Source organism: Lytechinus pictus, chromosome 9, assembly GCF_037042905.1.
Source record: "Lytechinus pictus isolate F3 Inbred chromosome 9, Lp3.0, whole genome shotgun sequence".
In the NCBI taxonomy this organism is placed as follows: Eukaryota; Metazoa; Echinodermata; class Echinoidea; order Temnopleuroida; family Toxopneustidae; genus Lytechinus; species Lytechinus pictus.
The window spans coordinates 23,384,185-23,405,952 of NC_087253.1; the positions used below are offsets into that span (position 1 = coordinate 23,384,185).

Here is a 21,768-nt window from a genome sequence, read left to right on the forward strand (position 1 = left end):
ACATGAATTTGTTTAGCTAATGGTTCAAAAATTAGTTTTGCTATCTGACACATAAAATTAAATTTGAATGTACATCAGAAAATGATTGTATCCCCCCAAAATATTGTGTACAGTGATTTTTTTTCTCTAAGTCTACAAATATTGTGGTGCAAGATTTTCACATCACACATTATTCGCCACACAATCTCGAGGGGCGGGGGTAGAGGCTGTTTCAGCCCCCCCCCCCTCGAGTCTATAATAGGGCTAAGGCACCTTACCATAAATCAGTGATGTGCCTTTAATGCAGGAAGTAAAAAAACATCTTATTTCTTCATATCCAACTCCATAATATACAAAACAATGCTGATATGTGGAAAAACCTTATTGAAAAATGTTGAGAACCTTCAATTCCTGCTAGAAGGTGTCTCACTTAAGGTACCGTCTTACAAAGAGTTATGATTGATCCGATCAACCTCAAGCATATGAAAATCCATCAATGTCATTATTTTTTCTTTAGGAAATTTGCACAATGTCCTTTGCAAACAACGAGAAGCATACTGAATTGTCAAGAAAACAGTGAATATATGAATATACATCATATTTAGAAAATATCTTGAACATTTATTTTAAATATTGACGTTGCTGGCTGTCCATAGCTGTGGTTGATCAAATCAATCGTAACTCTTTGTAAGACGGGGCCCAGCAGAATGACTTTCCTGCATTCCTAATTGTTCCGTCTTTTACAAATATTATGTGTGGCTTAGCGATGCTGGTGGATGCTTCATAAAACTGCACGCAAGATATGTTTGAACTTTACAAATGACCGGTGAACCTGTTGATATAGTACCTACATGTAAGAAAGGATCCCCAGTCATTTGAAAGTTGCTTGTAACTTACAGTTTTATGAAACACCTACCAGCTCTGATTTTAGGTATGGGCCTAAACCGGTGTGCACATATGCCAATGACTAACCCACTTCACTTATTCATTGGCGTATGTGCACAATAAGATAAACCTAGGTTAATATGCCATGTCTAACTGTGTAAATAACATGGGAAGCCAAAAATGTTGACATCTTGTCCAGTGTTTACTTCTAACCTTTAACGTGTTCTTTCCTCAAGCTAGATGAAGAAAACTACTTCAGTTATTCCCAAAGTTTTAAGTGATTTGATAGTAAAAAAAGGTGATAAATTGAACTTGACATGTTAGAGACTTGTGTCACAATTGGCTTTCCATAGTTAAACACAGATTTCGACCAGAGTTAATTCAAACCAAAGTTCAGAATACAGGCCTATAATTCAAAAATAGGTTAACCAGCCCCCACACTTGGAAATCAACGTAATACAGAAAAACAAAATATACTGGTGACAAGTCTGTGTTATTTTCTTGAAAATAAATAAAGTGTATTAATTTCAATCCAGGCATGACTAATATCAACTTAATCAACACCAAGACCAAAGTCAAATCGGAACAAACACTATTCTCCAGAAAAAATAACAAAGTATCATTTTTACAAAACATATATCTAGCAGTGATACGTTATTGTACAATCCCATTTGTCAATTCTCATTCAAAATCCAGTGATATAACATGATAAAAGTAAGACTTCTCCCAAACCTGACTAGATGCTGACTCTGACAGCTTGGTATCTACAGAAATTGTTTCCAATGCATAATTGTGTCTTTTTTCCTTTACACCCTACAAACCAAAGTTCAACATTTGTTATCAAAGGGATGGTCCGGGCTGGAAATATTTATATCTAAATAATTAGATTAAAATTCACAGAGCAAAATGCTGAAAATTTCATCAAAATCAGATAACAAATATCAAATTTATTGAATTTTAAAGTTTATCATTATTTTGTGAACACTACAGTTATATGCAAATTGTCATGAATATTCATTAGGTGGGCTGATGTTACATCCCCACTTTCCTTTTTCTTACGTTATTACATGAAATCATAAATGTTTCATTTTTTCATACATGTGTAAATGATGTGTCTCCATTAAGATGAAATAAGTTGCGGCAATAAATAACTAATGCACTTAATCAGTTGTCAATCCAATTGTTTTAGTTCTTGGTAGAAACATTTTGAATAAACCTTATTTCATATAATAAAATACAAAAGAACAAGTGGGGATATGACATCATCAGCCCACCTAATGAATATTCATAAAGACATGCCTAGAACTGTTTCACCGGAATAATGCAAATCTTTAAAAATCAATAACTTCGTTATTTGTTATCCGATTTTGATCAAATTTTCAGCATTTTGCTTTGTGAATTTTACTCTATTTATTGAGATAGAAATATCTCCAGCCTGGACTATCCCTTTAAAGATGCAATTGCTCCAGGGGGATGTTTCACAAAGATTCAATAATGTCTTAGAGTTGCACTTAAATGTCTGGTTGCGTACAGTAAAAAGGTATGACCGCATTGGTCGGATCATACTAAGACACGCACGTGATCAATAAAGATCGCACATATATACGCGTGAGTATTTAAGTGCGTCTCTCAGTCACACTTACATCTCTGTGAAACACCCCCCTGATATATCAGTGCAACATCCTATTCTTAGCTGTATATTTGCAGTAAATATTACTGTAGGTCCAGTCTCACAAACATGCAGGGAATAATTGTGCTTTACAAATTTGAATAGCATTTTTGGTCATAAGAGAAAAGCTTTCAACTAAATAATGTACAGTCATGTAAAAATATGCTATACCAAAGACTTAATGTGTAGCAGTCTTTAGAAAATGTGGAGCAAATTGTGATGCGATACCAGGAAAATTATTCCCTGAACAAGAGATTGACGGCTGCTCTGCTAAAGCCATGGTAACTATGAAGCATTATTGTAGAGCGCTTCAAAGGGACTTCTGATGAAGGACACGATAACGCTATGTCAGAATTATTTCAAAGAATTGAGATTGATCGGAACGATCTCATCTCTTTCTGAGATAGTTCCCTGACATGAGACAATACCTGAAATTTAACCAGGTAATTTGATGGTCATCATAAAAACTCCCCAGACCTCCATCTATACAAAAGGTTCCACAACGAAATTTTGCAGCTTACTTCTCAATAGTAAAACAGGTAACTCAGCATTCCATTAAGTTGAATATTTGCCAAAGTCAAATTATTTTTTTGAGACAAGATGATTAAAAACATGTGTTATACCGTATACCTCTTCTATTAAGTTAAACATATATCTGAGGTCCCAAGTGATTCAACTTTGCAGAGTTACCTGTAGTTGCTTAATCCTGCATAACTATTTCAAACCTGAATTTCATTAAAAAAGTTAAATTGACAACATATTTCAATTTGTACAGGTGTGCATCATATACAATATGTAAAGCTGTAATTTATACATTACATGGTATTCTCCCAAGTTAAACCAGTTTTCAAGGGAGGAATTAATTTGTTGCAAGGTAAGATACTGGTTACTCACTTTTGACGGAATGAGTGGTACACTATCTCTCCTATAATCAATAAAAACCTGAATTTTCCTTACAAAATTGAATTCATTAACTATGTAAAAATGTGACAAAACCTCAGAATGGTAACCTAATTGATCTCTGTCACAACTTATCTTTAACAAATTACAAAGAGAGTTTTACCACAAGTCTGCCCCACTAGTGCTATACATGTATGCTAAAGAGTCCCACCAACAAAACTGCCTCCAAAAGCGACCAATGATACATGTAAAAAGCCATTTGAAGTAACATAGCGGCCCGAATTCACAAAGGTGGTTTTGAAAACCCACGGTTGAGTCCATGGTTTATGCAGATTTCCTGTGTAAATTACGCTTGATTTAGCGCGTATCGGGCGCGTATGTAAGAAATGTCCAATGCTGATGCGCGCTTTTGTCAGTGCGCAAAATTGATGCCTGTTACCATGGTTAGATACGCTATTTTATTCATGAGTCCACTGTTTGAAGAGTGGACTCATTATTCAAAACAGTAGACTCATGAATAAAATAGCGTAGATAACCACGGCAACAGGCGTCAATTTGGCGCACTCTGACAAAAGCGTGCATTAGCATTGGACATTTTTTAATATACGCGGTAAAATAAGCGTAATTTATACAGGAAATCTGCATAAACCATGGACTCAACCGTGGGTTTTCAAAACCACCTTTGTGAATTCGGGCCAGCAGGTTTGATCAATCTGGAATTGATGTTGTTGACGTGACTGTAACATCTTTAAAATATGACTGCCAATGTCCAAATTACCAGGTAAACCTTCTTACACACATATACATGATCAACTTCTTTTCCACATTGTAGGTCAACTTCATGTACAAATCTATAGCGATAACTTACTTTAGCTATTCCCTTGATAGAAAATGTGTGCCTAACATAGCAACAGTGCATTGTAAAAAAATTAGTAACATTTCATCTTGGTCCTACCAACAAGATTAGGCATCAGTCAGTTCCGATGCTAAAACCATCGGAGGTAATGCACGTTACACACATCCATTAATGACGGTTCATTGAATTGTGGAGCGTTGTGGCCCAGTGGATTAGTCTCCGGACTTTGAAACAGAGGGTCGTGGGTTCGAATCCCAGCCATGGCGTAATTTCCTTTGGCAAGAAATATATCCACATTGTGCTGCACTCGACCCAGGTGAGGTGAATGGGTACCCAGTAGGATTTTTCCATGAACGCTTTAGCGCCTATTAATATGGTGCCTATCAATATGATACCAAGTATCAAAGCGCAGTTGAGTATATGCACATAGTAACTGCACTATATAAATGGACATACTATTATGAATATTATTGTCTGAATATTCAGCTCTACTCAAAAGATCGTCTTCCAATTTCATTTCAGTGTACATGAACAACTTTATATTCACCATCATGTCACCATTCTGATATGTTTAACTTGCTATATTTTCATCTGTCTCATTGACTACTGAATTGATGCGTCTTTGTACAGGGATCAAGGGGGTGGTGGTTATTTCACATAGAGGTCAAATTCTCAGTCGATTCTCTTCTTTGACCCTTTTTGAAATAGCAAACCATGTACCAAGCACTTCCATGATTTTGTGTTTATCTGAAAAAGGGTGGGGAAATGGGCTTACAAAAGGCAATGACATTAACAAATTAATGTTCAGTGGTGGTAGAAGTTTAGTCATTTTTTTTTTATTTATGTTAAGTTTACAGTCTTTTGTAGGTGACCAATTCAAATCAACCAATTTGTAGCAAAATAATTACAGAGACAAAAAATATGAGAACATGTTTATTTTCTCTTTATTGTAGTAGCAAATTGCTGCTTTATGGAGGGGGGGGGGGGAGTGCTCAGGCAAATATACATGTAGTACATAGCATACTCAAGATAATTCAATTCATCAATACAGTGCTAATATTTCAAGTCACTAATACACGTACATGTACCAGTACATGTTGAACACTGAAACTTAACTCAAAAGACACGATTGCACATAACTTTAAATAAAGATAGAACGGAAAGGGTTAATAAAGGGTCGAATACTATGATACTAAGTAATCCTGTGATACATGTACATTCTGATTGTTAGTACAGGTAGACTAAAATTCTCATACTATGGAACATGTTTACTGATCGTAATTAATTTCTTTGCAAACATCTCACACACTGACTTAAATATCTGCTTTAGAGTACTTTGCTATGGTGTGTTCAAAAGAGAACACAGGCCCCGTTTCATAAAACTTGTTACAATAACGGTTTAAAGCTACTGAAATCATTCAATTTGATTGGCTGAGTGTAGACTTATAATAGTAATTATGCACTAACAAGTCTTTATGAAACGGGACCTAGATCAATATCATCCTGTTTTTTAGTAATCAGCAAAAAGGCGGATGAAGTAGGGCTCCTCAGCCATATTTCTGATATGCTAATTTTATTCGCTTAACATTCATGAATCATTGACAAACTGCAGCTTAGTGAATACATTACAAGGAAAAACAAGATGGTAAATCACACTAGCGTTTAATAGACCTTATGCATGTGATGTCATAACCTCATAGCGCCCTCTCTCAGAGGATATAGGAATATGCGCAGACAGAGTTGTCAAAGATGCGCCAGCTGCAGATCACCAATGCACGCAAGGCAATGGCACTGGTGAACCATGGCACTGACCTCTAAGATGGCAGCGCTATGACATCAATGCATAAGGTCTGTTGGGAATCAAAACAAATGAATTTACAATACCTTAAAAGCAATAAGTTATAACAATTAGCAAGAAGGTACTGAATGGGGTTTTTCAAGATGGGAATGAGCTACTCTTGGCATGTGAAATTGCATCGACTCCTGGCCGAACTTGAAGCGTACTTTCTGTGTCTCGATGCCACAGGGTATCGCGTCCACTGACGCATAGAGGCCATGCCCCTCCGGTTCCAGTGGAGGAAGGGGAAATTCAAACTCGTCCTCGACATCGATGATGAGGTCCTCGTCGTCATCAATCTTTGGGAGTACGGGCGGCGATATGGACTCCGAGGATGCCTCTTCTGGTCTTTCTCCTTGTGAACTAGAAATCAAATTGGGAAGTTGGAAACGACTAGGTGCATTCTTTGTCTGATTGCCCTTACCCTCGAGCATCGTCCCTAGTTTGATCTCGGATTTCCCCGTGGAGGATTGCTTTCTGGTTTCTTTCTTGGGATTTTGCACAGAGTTTCTCTTTCCAGACGATCTCCTTGAGAGGTTTGCTTTCGCACTTGATGAATCATCAAGTCTTCTGCTAAACTTGTGATGCAGTTGAGGACTACGTTCCTCATCTGATGATGATGTGACAATCTCCTCAATGTCCCCGTTAGGGTCCTTCACACGGATTTTAAGACGTGGCACCTTCAAAATAGTAGGTTTCAACTCACTCTTGGGGCTTTTGCAGCTTGCTGCATCCTCTGAATCTGATTTACCCAGCTGCCTCTTTCGGGTGCTCCTTGTCAGGCTACCAAGTGTTGTGTTTTTTGCTAGGCTTGCACTTTCACTCTGTAGATCCCCGTTGCACAATCCTCCAGTCTTCGATGAACTGTCCACTGGTTGTGAGACCAGTTGGCGTATTCCACGTATTGTCAGCTTAGTCTTGCATGCAGAGATTTCAGACTGGTACGTCATGATTCGTTTCTGAGTCACACTATTTGATTTCCTTGCATCTATTGTAGGTCCCTGAGCTGTGTCACCACTGCCCGATAATTCTTCGGATTCACATTCCTTTGCCGATGGGCAAGCAAGCTTTGGTGTACTGAATACAGATTCCAAGGCGTCCATATATTCATCACCGGTATCATCGCCATCATCGTCGACAACTATAAACTCATCATCATCATCATCATCATCGTCCTTTGGCATACTCAGAGTGCCTGCACTCGATGCCTCAGAGTCTGATGATAATTGCACCCCCTCTTTTAACTTTGCAGTCAGTTTGTCTTCACTTTGAATTGAAATAGCCTTGGTCTCTGCAAGTATAGAATTGGACAAAGTCCTACATGCATTTGTCAGGGTCAATGGAGCTGAGAGGAGGGATGATAACGTTCTTGCAGGCAATACTGCGGACCGAGGCGACTGCGGTTTTTGTGATGGTGACAATGACGGAGAATCCACAGTTGATGGGGACACTGACATTCTTCGTGATCGAGGCAATGATTGTGAAAGAAGAACAACCTTCTTCCTTGACCGATCATTGGTGTCAACCTGCAGTTCAGTTGTAACTGACAGAGGAAAATCTGCAGCATTTCCAGAATGGCGCAAAGGTGAACGCAAAGCGACAGACTCTTGCCGTCCAGGAGGGTTGCACAGTTTCACTACATTGGTTTCTTTTGTCCTTTGGACACGGGAAGGGGAGTTTCTAGTCCTTCCCGACTGACGATCCTTTCTTTGGTTACTGGTTGGTTCAAGGGCGTTCTCAAGTTTCCTTCGGCTTCGCAACGATCGTCCACTGCTACCAGCAACCACAACTCTTTTGTCTTTTTCATACTTGTGTGGCGTTAAGAGGACCTTTGCCTCTTTCAACGGAACAGGATTTGAACTCCGTACTTTATAGCCCTCTGCGAGCATGAGTTCCGCATCGCATCTTGAAAGACATTTCTGCTCGGCAAGGATGTCGACTAGCGCTTGATTGGTTGTCCTTGACGGAGACAGCGGTCGTCGGTTAGAACGAGGTTTGGTGGTGCTTAGTACTTGCTTGGAGGAAGCTTCCGTGTTGCTATTAGTTGAGCTCAGGCTGCTTTCTGAATCTGCAATTAAGAAATAACACATCACATTATTCACATAAACATGACATGGGTGTTTCACATAATTATTTGGTACACAATGTCTCTTGATATAAAAAAAGATTTTAATTTGGAGTAATTATAAAGGATCAATAACTTTTATCCCAAAGACAGGGCGACTAATTTCACCTCGGTCCAAGGAATTTTTTTTTTCCCAGGGCTACTTTTGAGCCCACCAGACCAAATTTGCCACATTGTATTAAAGTGTACATTGGACCCTATGTGAGTTTCAGGGCTTTTTTTAGTTTTCCAGGGCTCTGTAAGGCATTTCAGGGGCAAATTTGCCCCAAGCCCCTGTGTAATTTTTTCCCCGCCTCGGTCGATATTGAAAAAAAAAAACATTTTATTTTGTGCAGGTTCAAAATCTAAATAACAGTTTAAATAATTGCCCACATAGCAATCTGCTCTATCAATAAAACTCACTGAAATAAGGCACCTTATTTAAAGTCAGAGCCATGTCTTTCCCTCAGGAATCGTGCAGGTGGCTCTTCATTACTAGTGCCCCACAACACAAAGCATTACCGATTGATCATGGAGATGGTTTGTACGATTGATCATACACAATAATCAATGCAATTGATCGTAGAAATCACCCCCACGTTTTCCATCGTAGCCAAAATAATGGAGAATGCAGGAAATCCTCTATGAAGAGACACGTGGTGCCCTCATAGCAGGATTCCAGGGGCCCCGTAACAAAAAGCTTAGCAGTGATCGAAGAACATTTTTCTACGATTGATTCCATTGGCTACAATGTACAATCAATCGTAAAATCAAGTGTACGATTAATTGCTAACCTTTGTGTTACGTGACCCAGATGTGGTCATACCTGTCCATAAGATGCAAATCTGGAAAACCAAAGGCCGGAGGTCCAGGGGAGAGCCATATGCAGGGGTCAAGAATGCAGTGCCCTCTGAAGCTCCTGGCCTTTAGCAGCTTTAACCCAAAAGGACTGACTGGGCTATTTGAGATGTATCGAGGACTGGGGGGGGGGGGGGGAGGATGAATGGGTTTATGGCGAGTGATCCCCACATGAAATTGCAGAAATCAGGACGTCGTGATTTTTGGCCATTTTGAAAGTTGAAAATCAGGACTATCCTGATAATATCAGGACAGTAGGCAGGTCTGCATGGCACAGACTTTTGGCAAGTTGCATTACTTTGCCTGTTATCATTATGACAATTTCGTAATAATAATAAAAAAAAAAAACATACCACTTCTGTGTAAGATGTGCTTTGGTGGTTTATTTTGCTCCGTGCCAGAGTCCTCCTTTTTTTGTTTCTTGAGGCGCATGATCCGCTTGTTGGTGTCCCTGAGACTGTACTTTGGCGTTTCTTTTTTCTTGTCTGGAGAACCCTTAGGGGTGAACGCACCACTCTGTCGTCTATGGAAGAGAAAAAATGGAGAGAAACGGATATAAATAACAGTAAAATAAATAAATAAATGATGCATCAAGCACTGTTCAGGGGTACCACGTTGTGAAGCGCCATCTTGGATTCACCTCAAGAAAAACCGTGTAAAGGTGAACAATAATGCACATCGCTCATAAGTACTAGAACTAGTACATACGTGAGTTTGAGAGAGCGTACATATTCCGCCTGTAGCATGTGACAGAAATAGCATTTTGAACATTAATAATGGTGCAATATTATTATTTTGAACATCAATAAAGCTCACATAAAACAATTCACACTTATTTGGAAGCCAGGGTACAGCCTTTATTAACATAGTTTAACAATTGGCAGATTTTCATTTGGAACCCAAGGGTACCAAATACTGCACATATATATATTACATTCAAATCAATCCCCTTTTCTGCAACCCCTCCCTTATTACCATGTTATTGTTTTCTATCTGAATGCTTAAAAGTGCATCTTTATCCCTGGCTCCGGTAATTGCTCTAAAATCATTGGGCCCTGTTGCACAATAGTTACTTCTTTGCCTTTGTCATCCTTTGAAACTACTATGGAATTGATTTTGATTGGCTATTCAGTAAATGAAACCCTAAAAGCTAACTAGGCCCGGTTCAGTATCGAACTAGCACCTTACCTTTCACACGTTTCACATTCACAATAACAGTTGTTCTCCCCAAAGAAGTCTTCTCCGTAATAACATGTGATCTCTTCCTCCGGCTCTATATCCCTCAACGCCTGGACGCAAGCCGTGTCTCGCCCTGTAGCTACAAACTTACAGTTCGGCCGACAATCTGAAAAAAATAAAAACAAATTGAAGGAATGTTTGGCACTGCAAAATCAAATCATCATTGCTACGTAAGTTGATAATCAGACGGTTCTCTGATTATCATGAGAATGGAAATGGCCTTGGACCTGATACCCTACAAATCTTATCAAATCATCATCACTCCTATGTGCAAACTTTACTAAGTTTGAAGTTTATCTGTCAAACGGTTCTCTAATTATTGTGAGAAAGGAAACGTGTCTGACGGCCTGGAAACAAAATGCTTCCGGCAACCAGTTATTTTAACAGTGGGGGAAAAAAAAATTAAAAATACAAAACATGATTTTCTCTTTTCAATCATAGATATGATATCAAAAGATAATAATGAAAATAGGAAATGGGAAGACAAAAGATTACATGGAAAGATATGGAGAAGAAAGCAGTAAGGCTGGTCTGAACAAGGAGACAGAAGAAGACAACAAAAAGATGTGGAAGGAGGGAGTGGGAGCGTCATCATGGTGCAAGTAACCCGTCATTAATAATACTTTTAATAGGGAAAATGCTGACAGAAATATTAAAGTGATGATGGTGATACTGAATGAGTACGAAAAGCTATGAAAAGGAGCAAGTCCATACAGGAGTATAAATCAACACTAGAAGCTGCGGAATCGTTTTGAAAGTTGCAGTCAAATTAGAAAAATAATTTTTTTTAATTTTATTTCCCGGGAGCTATTTTTCACAACTGACTGCCTAAATCTGCATCACTGGATAAGCTTTAACAATGCATGGGGATTTTCGGGGACTATTTTTTTTTTAAAACAAAATAGAGCATTTCGGGGGCAAAATCGCCCTATTAAAGCCCTCGTGTAATTTTTTACCTGGAAAGTGGGGGGGGGGGGGCTATTTGGTTTGGGGAAAAAGGTTGTGAGGCTGAAGACCCACCCCCCATTCCACAGCCCTTGAACACAACCTGAAAACATCCCAGATTAATGTTTTATCATGGAATTCTCACCATTACATAGCTTGTGCAATCAGTTGCCTGCATCTATCGAACATGTTATGCAGGGAATAATTTTTCTGGTATCGCATCACAATTTGCTCCACATTTTTTTAAAGACTGCTACACATGAAGACTTTTGTATAGCATATTTTTACACAGGACTGTACATTACTTAATAATAGTTGAGAGCTTTTCTCTGATGACCAAAAATGCTTTTCAAATTTGTAAAGCAAAATTATTCCGTTATGGTGAGTGTGCGATCGTTACCCCTCTCTGGAAATGTTTAGAAAAGTACTTGAGCTCGAAACTTAAAAGGGGAGAGAAATTGACAACTTAAAAAAAATTGATTGGATGTAGCAAAGACCATCATAATAATTTGTGTATAAACTTTTTTCTTCTCTGTACTCGTTTTCACATTTATTAATGTACGTTTAGAAAAGAAAAGCCTAACTTTCATTCCCTTCTTTCCTTCATTAAAGTGAAGTATAAATCTGAATATCTTATTGCTGCAAAATGTGATAAGATTACATAGCAGTGTAGCACTTTCAAGTTTGTTTTGTTATCTGACTTGTATAAACCTGTATTTGTACCTTGTGAATTAGTTTTGAGTACCAAAATAAAGAAAGAAGGGAATTCTTACCATGGTTGATGAAGGCAGCAGGTCCGAGCCACAGCTGGGCACAGTTCTTTCGCGTTGAAAACATGATGCTGAAATCATTCTCTCCCGACTTGAGGAAAGTGTTCTCCTCAAACTCTGTCAACTCGGCAATACACCCCACCAAGTTATCAATCTTCTCATGCTTAGACCTAAGGTTAATGGAGAGAAAAACAAGTTGTTTAAGAGGCCATTCCACTTTCACGATCTGAAACCCTGATCATTAGATCGGCGGAGAGTGGGATAGAATTCATAGAAATCGGTTGAAATCAGCGGCAGCGTAATAACAACGTTGTGTAGAAGGGACAACAGTGGGCATTTTATTCAGATCGGTGTGATTGGCTAAAAATGTAGAACATGTTCAAAATTTCATGCCGATCTTCCCGATCAAAAAGCGTAAGGAACACAGCGCGCAGTTGTGGGATAACGGGTAATCAGGTCTTTCCTGGCATACCAACAGCGGCACGCAGACGTAATGAATCCCCCGTTCCTTTGGAAAACTTTCATTACTGCAAATTATTTTTCGCTGACTCCCGGTAGAATGATTCATTTTCCCCCTATCCTGCCCAAATCGGCATAGTGGAAAGGGGGCTTTATATGAAACAGTTGGGGTGGCATGCGCCAGTAATTCAAGCTAAATTGGGGAAGTTGCAAAATGATGCAGAGGTTGGAGGGAGGGTGCCCTGGTCATGTCTTTATACATTCATCGTTTCTCAACAATTCAGTATGCTCCTCTGTTTCCAAAGGACATTGTGCAAATTTCCTATATGAAAAATTGACAACGATGGTTTTCCATATAGCGGACAATTCCTGTATACAACAGGGGAAAATTATTTCCTTATAAATTTTGCTAATATGTGAAACATTTATAGTCCTGACAGGGGGGGGGGGGGATTTTGATTCTGGGTTGCCCCCCCCCCCCCCCCCGGGACTATTAAATATAAGTCTTGCCAGCAGTGGACTATTAACGGAAACAAATCCTCAAGAACATGGGTTTACTGCTCTTTGGATGAAAGTTTAACAGTTTTCAAAGCTTACCAGTGGCATGTTGTAACAATCTTCCCTCCGGCACCCTCTAGTGAATATCGATAGCAAGGTTTTATCTCGAAACCGGAATCGGGGTCAAACATACCAAGGTAACGGAATACCTGTGAAAGAATGAAAAAGAGCAGACTCAGTGACCTGAATTCATATTGGAGGTAGATCAGGAGTACATTGAGCTTCAAAATAATCTTCTTAGTCCTTGCTACCACATTAAGCAAAGAATGTATCATATATCTCTTAGTCATCTACAATGTAGTCAAATAGGCTTCTGTGGTCAACATTAGACTTGACCAGGGCTCCACAACATACAAATATAAAGGTTTGCGGTGAGTTGCAAATATGAAAGAACCGCACGATTGGTTCCCGGTCAGTATTTTAAACAGTGCTCAAGCAATAATGACCTTGATTGGTCATTGTCATTTAGCGATTGATTGCAAACCTTTTGTGTTACAGAACCCAAGACAGAGTTATCTGTAGTTCTTGCAGAATTAATGGTATACAGCGATCAAATTAGAACTACATGTATACAGTACAATCTCTCTTGAATAAGAGAAGAGATATAATCTTGTACAATTACCTGCACTTAAGACTAGTGACTTACATGTTCTTTGAATACTTGTATTTGAAAATTAGACTTGTTAGAGAGGAAAACTTTAGCCCAGTCCCCCGATGACATCAGCTTGTTGTAGGCCTTCTCATAGTTCTGATCTTCCTTGAAGATCCGTAAGATGTAACGTAAATGCTCTGTCCGTGTCGTTACAGGCCGAAATCTATATTAAAAAGAAAGACAGAGGCAGGTGATATCAGCAAGATAGTAGCAGGGAGTACATGTATATGATTGTACATGTATAAGTTTCAGTGAATAGTGGAATAGATGTACTACATGTTGTAGATCATTGATTCCATGACAGTAGCTCCGGCAACAACTTTTTACGCTATGAATTCCCCAAACTACTCGAATGACAGACTTCAAGCATGGATTTAAAACTATTCTCTACAATGCACCTAAACAAGAACCCAACAAAAAATCCTATTGCAACTGTAAACCTAACCTAACATCTTACACAAGATAAAGCCAGGAGCAAATCTCGTGTCATCAGTTTATCATTCTGACGCTCAATGCGTGATTGCGTGGTGACTGTTATATGATCTTCAATACAAAGTTTGAATTTGATTGTGAAAGCAAATTAGCAACCTCTTTCGGACATACTTTTCCTGTTCTATCAGTCCTTCATAAACTCATCAGTAGATAAAAAGGTAAAAAAGTTCCTTGAGCTACTTACCTTGTGTTCATCTTGTGTGTGGTGAACTCGAGGTAGGGGTCAAGTATAAGGCTGGTTGCTAGATCATCGTTATCTGCGAGGTCTCTGGCATTCATCCCTGAGCTACAAGCGGGGCCTCTTGCAGGACCAGAGGCCCCTCCTCCGACCACCATCTTCTTCCAATCACAATCCCTGCACCTGTGGAATGATGGGAGAGAATAACTATCAGGTTTTTTTTTGGTTAGGAGTGAAAAGGCAATGGCAGATCATGTAACAGGGAAATTTCATGAAAATAACAAGGCAATTGAGTACAGGCTTGTACTAAATTCCTTGCATCTGATTGGCTAACAGCAATACAGTGAGTAGCAATCGCTGACTGAACCCTTTATGAAATGCCTCCCAAAATGAAGAAGTCAGCAACAAAATGGCAGACTCAGAGTGATAAAGGCAAAGCCACCCCTCTAGTGCATTTACACATCAGAAAATAAGTTGAATGCACTTTTAACACTTTTCAATATCCTTCCAAAAGAAATTTGAATAAAAACAGTGGCAGATCAGGGGGGTGGGGGGACATCTGGCCTGTGCCCCCCTTCTGAGAGCCATAATCAAAATTTGTAATGTAAATATGCCCTTCTTATACAAGTGTGCCCCCCTTTTAAAGTCACAGCATACAATGTCGTTCATGTACAAAAGTGAGGAACTTATTTTTTTTTGCTTGTCATATTTTCCTCAGGAAAATGTGCCCCCCCTGGCAAATCCTGGATCCGCCCCTGATGATCCAAAAGGGCCAAAACAGTACATAAACAGTTAACTAGGTAATCAGTGATTTTGTGAATTTTCAAACTTTTCCCACAAAAAACACTTGTTCCTTAATAAATACATGTATCCCTTAGTTGCAAGAGACCTAAATATTTCATATGTACATGTAAAGAGGGGTGCGATTGGAAGCTGATATTATGAAAATGTATTCATGGTGGAAGTTTGATGATCTTTAAGAAAAAAGTAGTCTAGAGATCTACATGTATTTGATATGAATGAATCTGTGATATAGGTTCTCTAAAGTGTGTGGCAATATGGGCACTGAGCCACTGACATAATATTGCATCAACATCAACTATAGCGATAGGGTAAATATTTTTAAAAGGTTATTCATGAGCATTTTCCTAGCGATGGGATCGGAGGTGCGCTGCATGCAGCACACTCACCTAGGCATGGTGACGTAACACAAATGGGAAAAAACAAAAATATTTATCATGATTTATCCAACTGAATTAATGAGAAAATAAGCAAAAAATTAACGTTGCCAATATGAAAACTCATTTCGATTTTCATTTCACACAATACAAGACACGTTGTTTAGTATTTTTATAGATAGTAATCTAAACATAGTCCAAGTGCGGATTTTGAGAAGAAAAATTAAAATTTTTAATGTAAAAATGCCATTGAAACCGAGGTATGCCCCCTCTTTTGAAACTGAAGACCTTTTTTTTTTGCTTGTCAATTTTCTTCGGGTACGAAATAATATCCTTAATTTTTGGTTGCAAACCTTCTGTTTTTTGGGCTTGTCAAAATTTTCCTCCAAATAAATTTGCCCCCCCCCCGCCCCTGCGTTGCCGTTACTCGTTAGTCTGACAAAATCAATCAACTTACAAATGCGATTGGCATGAATTATGATTGGATGATCAATTGAGAGAAATAAAAAGAAAGAAAGAAAAAAAAACTAGAACTTTAATTCGTCATGAGGACGAAGTAGGTGATCTGTCTGTGATTCTCATGATAATGATCAAATTTTCGATCATGATCACCATGTTAATGCAGATCAATATGATCCTCATGATAAAAAAGCGTACTTTTTTAACGAAAGAACATGTTGATTACTGTTGAAAGACAGGGATTGAGAAGGTTAAGTAAAAAGGTCTTGTTTCTTTAGAGAATGTCAATTCCAACTTCGCAAGTGACAATACGAAATAGTGACCATAATGTTGACAAAATACAATGATTTAGAATCCAGTTGAGAACATAAAATCAGTAGCAAGCCACCAGTTCGGAGTTCCCTCATGGGCAATTTAGGCTTACATTTCTTTCATTGTGATACGCAGATTTTAAAGCAAGATATATGTGAGCATGCCTTACATATAGCCGGATGCAGAAATTGCATAGACCAGGTGACTTGAATAGCAAACCAATGAACACTGATGAAAGTAGAGGTTGCATTTCTTATTTTGAATACGTTAGCATGCTGTTACAGTATTACAATGTACCTGGCCAACTGTGAAATACCAGTTGCTAGTGCACGCATTGTTATTTTTTGTGGATCTCATAAAACACACAATTTAAAAGAATAATCAAGACATCATAGTTGGTCCTTATACATGTATCTCGTTAAGTATTAAAAACCATCATATCACTTTAGTACAAATGAAGTTCTTATCATGCCCAGAATCGAACTCCGAACTGGCTTATAGGGGTTACACGCAAAATGAGACAAAATTGATAAAAAACAACATATTCTGATGGGTTTTGAACCAGGGACCTTCGCATTACAAGGCAGATGCACTAACCATCAGACCACAGTAATTGCCATACATTTGCAAGGCAACGATAAACATAACCTCAAATTGAATTTTTCAAGTGCAAGTTTAACATATTATACTTCTATACATTGTTATTATTTATGATGATTTCTTTCAGAAAATAATAAGGATATACAGTAATTAGTAAGTGTATAAAACCAGCTACAATATGTCAATAACTGGACGAAAAACGACCAACAATTACGGAGTTATAGTCATATTTGCAAAATTATTAAAACGTCATAACACAAAAATTGAAAATTTTAGTTCCGACGCCATTTTGAATTTTGATACATGTACGTCATGGTAAATTTAGGGTCAAATGTGACATGAAATCATATCTACAATTCATACTTCATCCGAATAGAAAATTTAGGGGTTGAACAGACTATCTGAAGAGTTATTTTGAATTTTGTAAACGCATGTTTTTCCACATTTTTGGCCTATTGTGAACGCGCGCCTAATGCAAACTTTGACGGAGGCTAATTCCTTTATTACTGGTCGTAGAAGGTTGGTCAAGGTATAAAATTATTTAGAATTTCATAATTAATGCATTAACGTAAAAGAAAGTGCGATTCTACGTTGCATAAGGACGTTACGCGCGTGAACGCGCGCGAAAACCTGTGAGCGAATTCCTGAAATGATTTAAATGACCTGAAACGTACATGTACTCTACTTTGATCAAAGTGATTTTGAGCATTTTAAAATTTTGACGCGCGCGTACATGCGCGTCGTGACCTGTACATGACCTTTGATGACATGGACAGTTGACCATTGATCTGAAGTTGATTTCATGTTAATATTGTTAATTTTTTATGATTGATGATGAAAATATGATTGATAATGTGATTTTACAAAATGGCGCGTAGATGAAGTGACGATGACCATTTGATGTTGAACTTGTTTCGTACACATTGAATGATAACTGTGCATAATTTTAATTGATAATATTTTGATGAAAATTGATAGAGTTTTGATGATTTTGGTGGAACAAGAAAAGGGTGGAAAAATAAAAATAAATAATTAATATTAGGCCCTAATAAAAATAAATAAAAAAGAAACTTCGTAGAAACATAAGAGGTGATCTGTCAACAGACAGATCACCTAATTAAGCCAGCTCCAGATGAAAAGATCAAATCGAATAGTAGTAGGTCTATTTTCTATATAATTAAAAGCCCCCTCCCATTGAGGGATTTCCCTTTTTCATTCATCGTCACACTCACAGCCACAGCCACAGGGAGGTTTTCTCTGATGCGTGACGTCACGATGACCTGAGAAAATGTCCGGATATTTATTACACTACAGTTGATAGTTGAGGCGAGCGGCGAGATAAATTTGAATTCATGCCCGTACGAAAATGACATTTTCAAGAATACCCAGCAAAGACGATTAAGATGAATGACATGTAAACATTGTTTAAGTAATGAATGACGGGTTTCCCGAGCCTTTTTTCGTCAGAAGTCACACATTACAACAAAACTAAGCTCAAAAATTAATATACACAGTTGCAAAACGGATAAGGATCACACCGCTCGCTGCACTGGTTGCGTTTGGTTCTACCGGTATACGAGTTCAATGAACATCGCAGTGTCGCGCCCACCGTCAACATTCAAAAATACACACAAAAATATCGGTCCAACGGCGAAAAAGATAACAAGATTTAACGGAATATGAAAGATATATTACGATTCTAAGAAGGCAAAAACATGTGAAATATATATCGGTATCTATAACTATAAGAAAAACTTACCAATAAGATGTTAATAAGTGTAGAAATTCCGAGATTCCCGACACTTTTCACGTCATTATGCGATTGATCGTTTACGAAAATGGCTGAGGGCAAAGTACTGTTGACAAGAATGTAATTCGGGTTGAATATAGTGCGAAATTAGATTTCAACATTTCCCTTTCTAAAACAATAACTTTCTAAATTTTTCAAAATAAACTTCAAAGAATAGAATAAATTTATGGATACTTAAATTTTTGACGTTATAATTGAAAAATAAACAGAAACAATGCAAAGTTTATCGCGGATGAATATTAATAGCAGATATTGGTTACAACAGGTCAAAGGTTTCGTTGCAGACGACATCGACAACACAAAGTAAAATTCATGGATTGGATTATTGGAAACAAAAAGACATTGACCAGTGGTTAGGCCTACAGCTAGCTAGGGTAATGATTTCCATAATTTTTCAGATTCCCGAAAAACATCTTATTGAATATGTTCCATTAACACATATTTAGAATTTATGGAATTCATAGTACTTAGGCTTACACGGGGCTTACACACCATCCGGACGATCGAGCTGCTCGCATTTCATTTCATTTCGTTTCGTTTCATTTTGAATCACTTATTGGTTTTTGCAACATTCATTTTCATAACAAATATCTCGGAAAGAAAATAGGAAAATACAAATCAATAATTTGACATTTAAATTAATGAACAAATAATTTGTATATAAATCATCAAATGTATCATAAATAAACAATTTAGAGCGGTATTTTCTGTTATACACCCCTGTACAATGATATGGTTGCAAGCTAGGGTCGTCATAAATTAAAAGCAAAGCTTGAAATATTATGGCGTCACACTCCCGGGGGGGGCCACTTACATTGACGAGTGGATACCATGCGCGACCAAAAAAACACGTAAAAAGGATGTCTTTTTCAAGATAGTGCACGTTACGTACGTAACGTGATAAGGGTGTCAAAAACACAAAAATAATGAAAAAAGGGTATCTATTTCGCTAGGAAAGCTACGTGTTTAGGGTCAAATTTGCGGGAATGATAAAACAAAATTAAAATGTTTTATAAAGGATGTCCTTTTTGCCCCAACGCTACGTGTTTAGAGTCCGATTTGCGCGAGGTGTGGAAGCCGGGGCCATACTTAACCAAATGGTGTGTAAACTGTAAAGGTAAAACCGGACGACCGACGGACCCGTGACATAACAATAAAATATCGCTGTACTTGTTTAGGGGTTCATTTCAGGGAATACTTGCCAAGAGTATCGTTTTGTTTCCAATACTTGTTAAGGGTAGGGTTTCAGACGCCAATACTTGTTAAGGGGTGCATTTTCAGAATATGGAAAATACGTGTTTAGGGTGCTTTTCGAGACCCCTTGGTCGCGCATGGTATCCACTCGTCAATGGAAGTGGCCCCCCCGGGGTCACACTGAATAAAAAACATGAAAAATTAATAACTCTCTTTATCATAATCATTATCACTATTTTACTATTTATTGCCATTATCATTGTAAAGTGTTTGCTTACCTTTTCATTGTACTCTGATACCCCGAGAGGGTCTCAGTTTCAATAAACTCAGTTTCCACAAGTCCTTGACGGAGTTTCATAAATTTTCTCCAGTTTTCTGGGGGGGGGGGGGGGTAATCGTCCGGGATGGGATAGTAGATGGGGTGGTTCCATATGACATTTTCTCCGGCGACAATTGCTCAGATGGAAAATTTGCACGCTAACCCAAACATAATATAACCTCCAATACTAAATCCTAATCGTTACATTATTATGAAACGGCCATATAGTCCGAAACTCTAACCACATATCTTCTCAGATAATTATTATTAAATACCGCAGGAGGGGTAGGGAGTGGTTGTCCTCCGTTATTTGGGTAGGTGTAACTCCCATGAGGCTATAATATCCTGGGAGGTGGGTGTATTTATCCTGGGGATGGGGAGTTGAACAGGAATATTTGTCCAAGGGGTGATTGTCACGGGAATACTAATTCACCTAAAGGTGATTGTTTGGGGGGGGGGGGTACCGGTCGATCGAGTTGTATTATAGGAGGTGGTTAATTGTCCCAGGGTTTGTCAGGGGTTGATTGTCCTGGAGGCCTTAGTGGGAGTAACTGTCATGGGGTAGTTTACCTAAACTTAAAGCGTGATTGTCACGGGGGTATATAGTTGTCTTATAGGGTTGTTGTCCTGGGGTTTGTCCTAGATAGGGGATGCTGGGGTGATTCTCTTAGGAGGTGGTTTTTCGGTTTTTCTGAGGTTGCGGAGGGAGGAGGGGGCGGGGGGTAATTGTCCAGTGGGTAGTTGTCCTACGGGGCAGTAATTGCATGTCAAGTAGGAAGTTACCCGGAGTGTAGTCGTCCCGAGGTATACTGTTCGGTTTACTGACGGATGGTCTATTATCACTTGGTCTAATCATCAGATGGGCTAACAACATTCGGGCTAAACCCACTTAGTCCAATTCTCTTTTGGTCATTTCTCTTTTGGTTTAATACTCTTCAAAGTTTACTACTTATGTTTAAGTACGTAAATAACATGCTCCCACCTTCATTCCACAATTTTTATACTCTGAATACATCTATTTATTCTTACCCTACCCGTAACTCTTCAAATTTCCATTTAATCAACCCTAAATTGCTTATTGCGCAGAGATCCATATAAGACACCATGGTCCAGATTTGTGGAACTCTCTACCAGAGCCTGTAAAACAATCTTCGTCTCTTCACTCATTTAAGGCAAACGTTAAATCTATGTTATTATCAGAATATTTGAAGTAAAATTTCTGTGTCGTATCCTTTTTATCGATTCGATTTAGTCATTACCAATATCTTCATCATGACCACCATCATCTCCATGGCCTTCATCATCATCATCATCATCAACATCATCATATCACCGTCACCCTCAGCTTTATCATCTTCATCTTCATACTATAATATTGCATGAATTCATGTTTCGTATTTGAAAATGTATATATGCCCATTCTGCTTTATAAATGTATTAATTAATTCAATTAGTATAAGTTTGGGATTGTCATTTTTTTCAAGTAATCTGCTTATGATGACAATCCTTCTCCTG

The 21,768-nt window shown here is 38.3% G+C and overlaps 1 protein-coding gene across 1 annotated transcript; it reads right to left on the reverse strand.

The window, feature by feature from the left end:
* Window positions 1-4,230: 4,230 nt before the first annotated feature.
* On the reverse strand, window positions 4,231-18,788 carry LOC129268107 (uncharacterized). Its single transcript, XM_054905693.2, has 8 exons — window positions 18,690-18,788; window positions 14,388-14,564; window positions 13,706-13,874; window positions 13,099-13,208; window positions 12,046-12,212; window positions 10,277-10,433; window positions 9,442-9,611; window positions 4,231-8,194 (listed from the first exon to the last, which is right to left on the reverse strand). The coding sequence occupies exons 2-8, from the start codon at window positions 14,537-14,539 to the stop codon at window positions 6,198-6,200; spliced, it is 2,922 nt and encodes a 973-aa protein (XP_054761668.2). The 5' UTR covers window positions 14,540-14,564; window positions 18,690-18,788; the 3' UTR covers window positions 4,231-6,197.
* Between the last annotated feature and the right edge of the window lie 2,980 nt (window positions 18,789-21,768).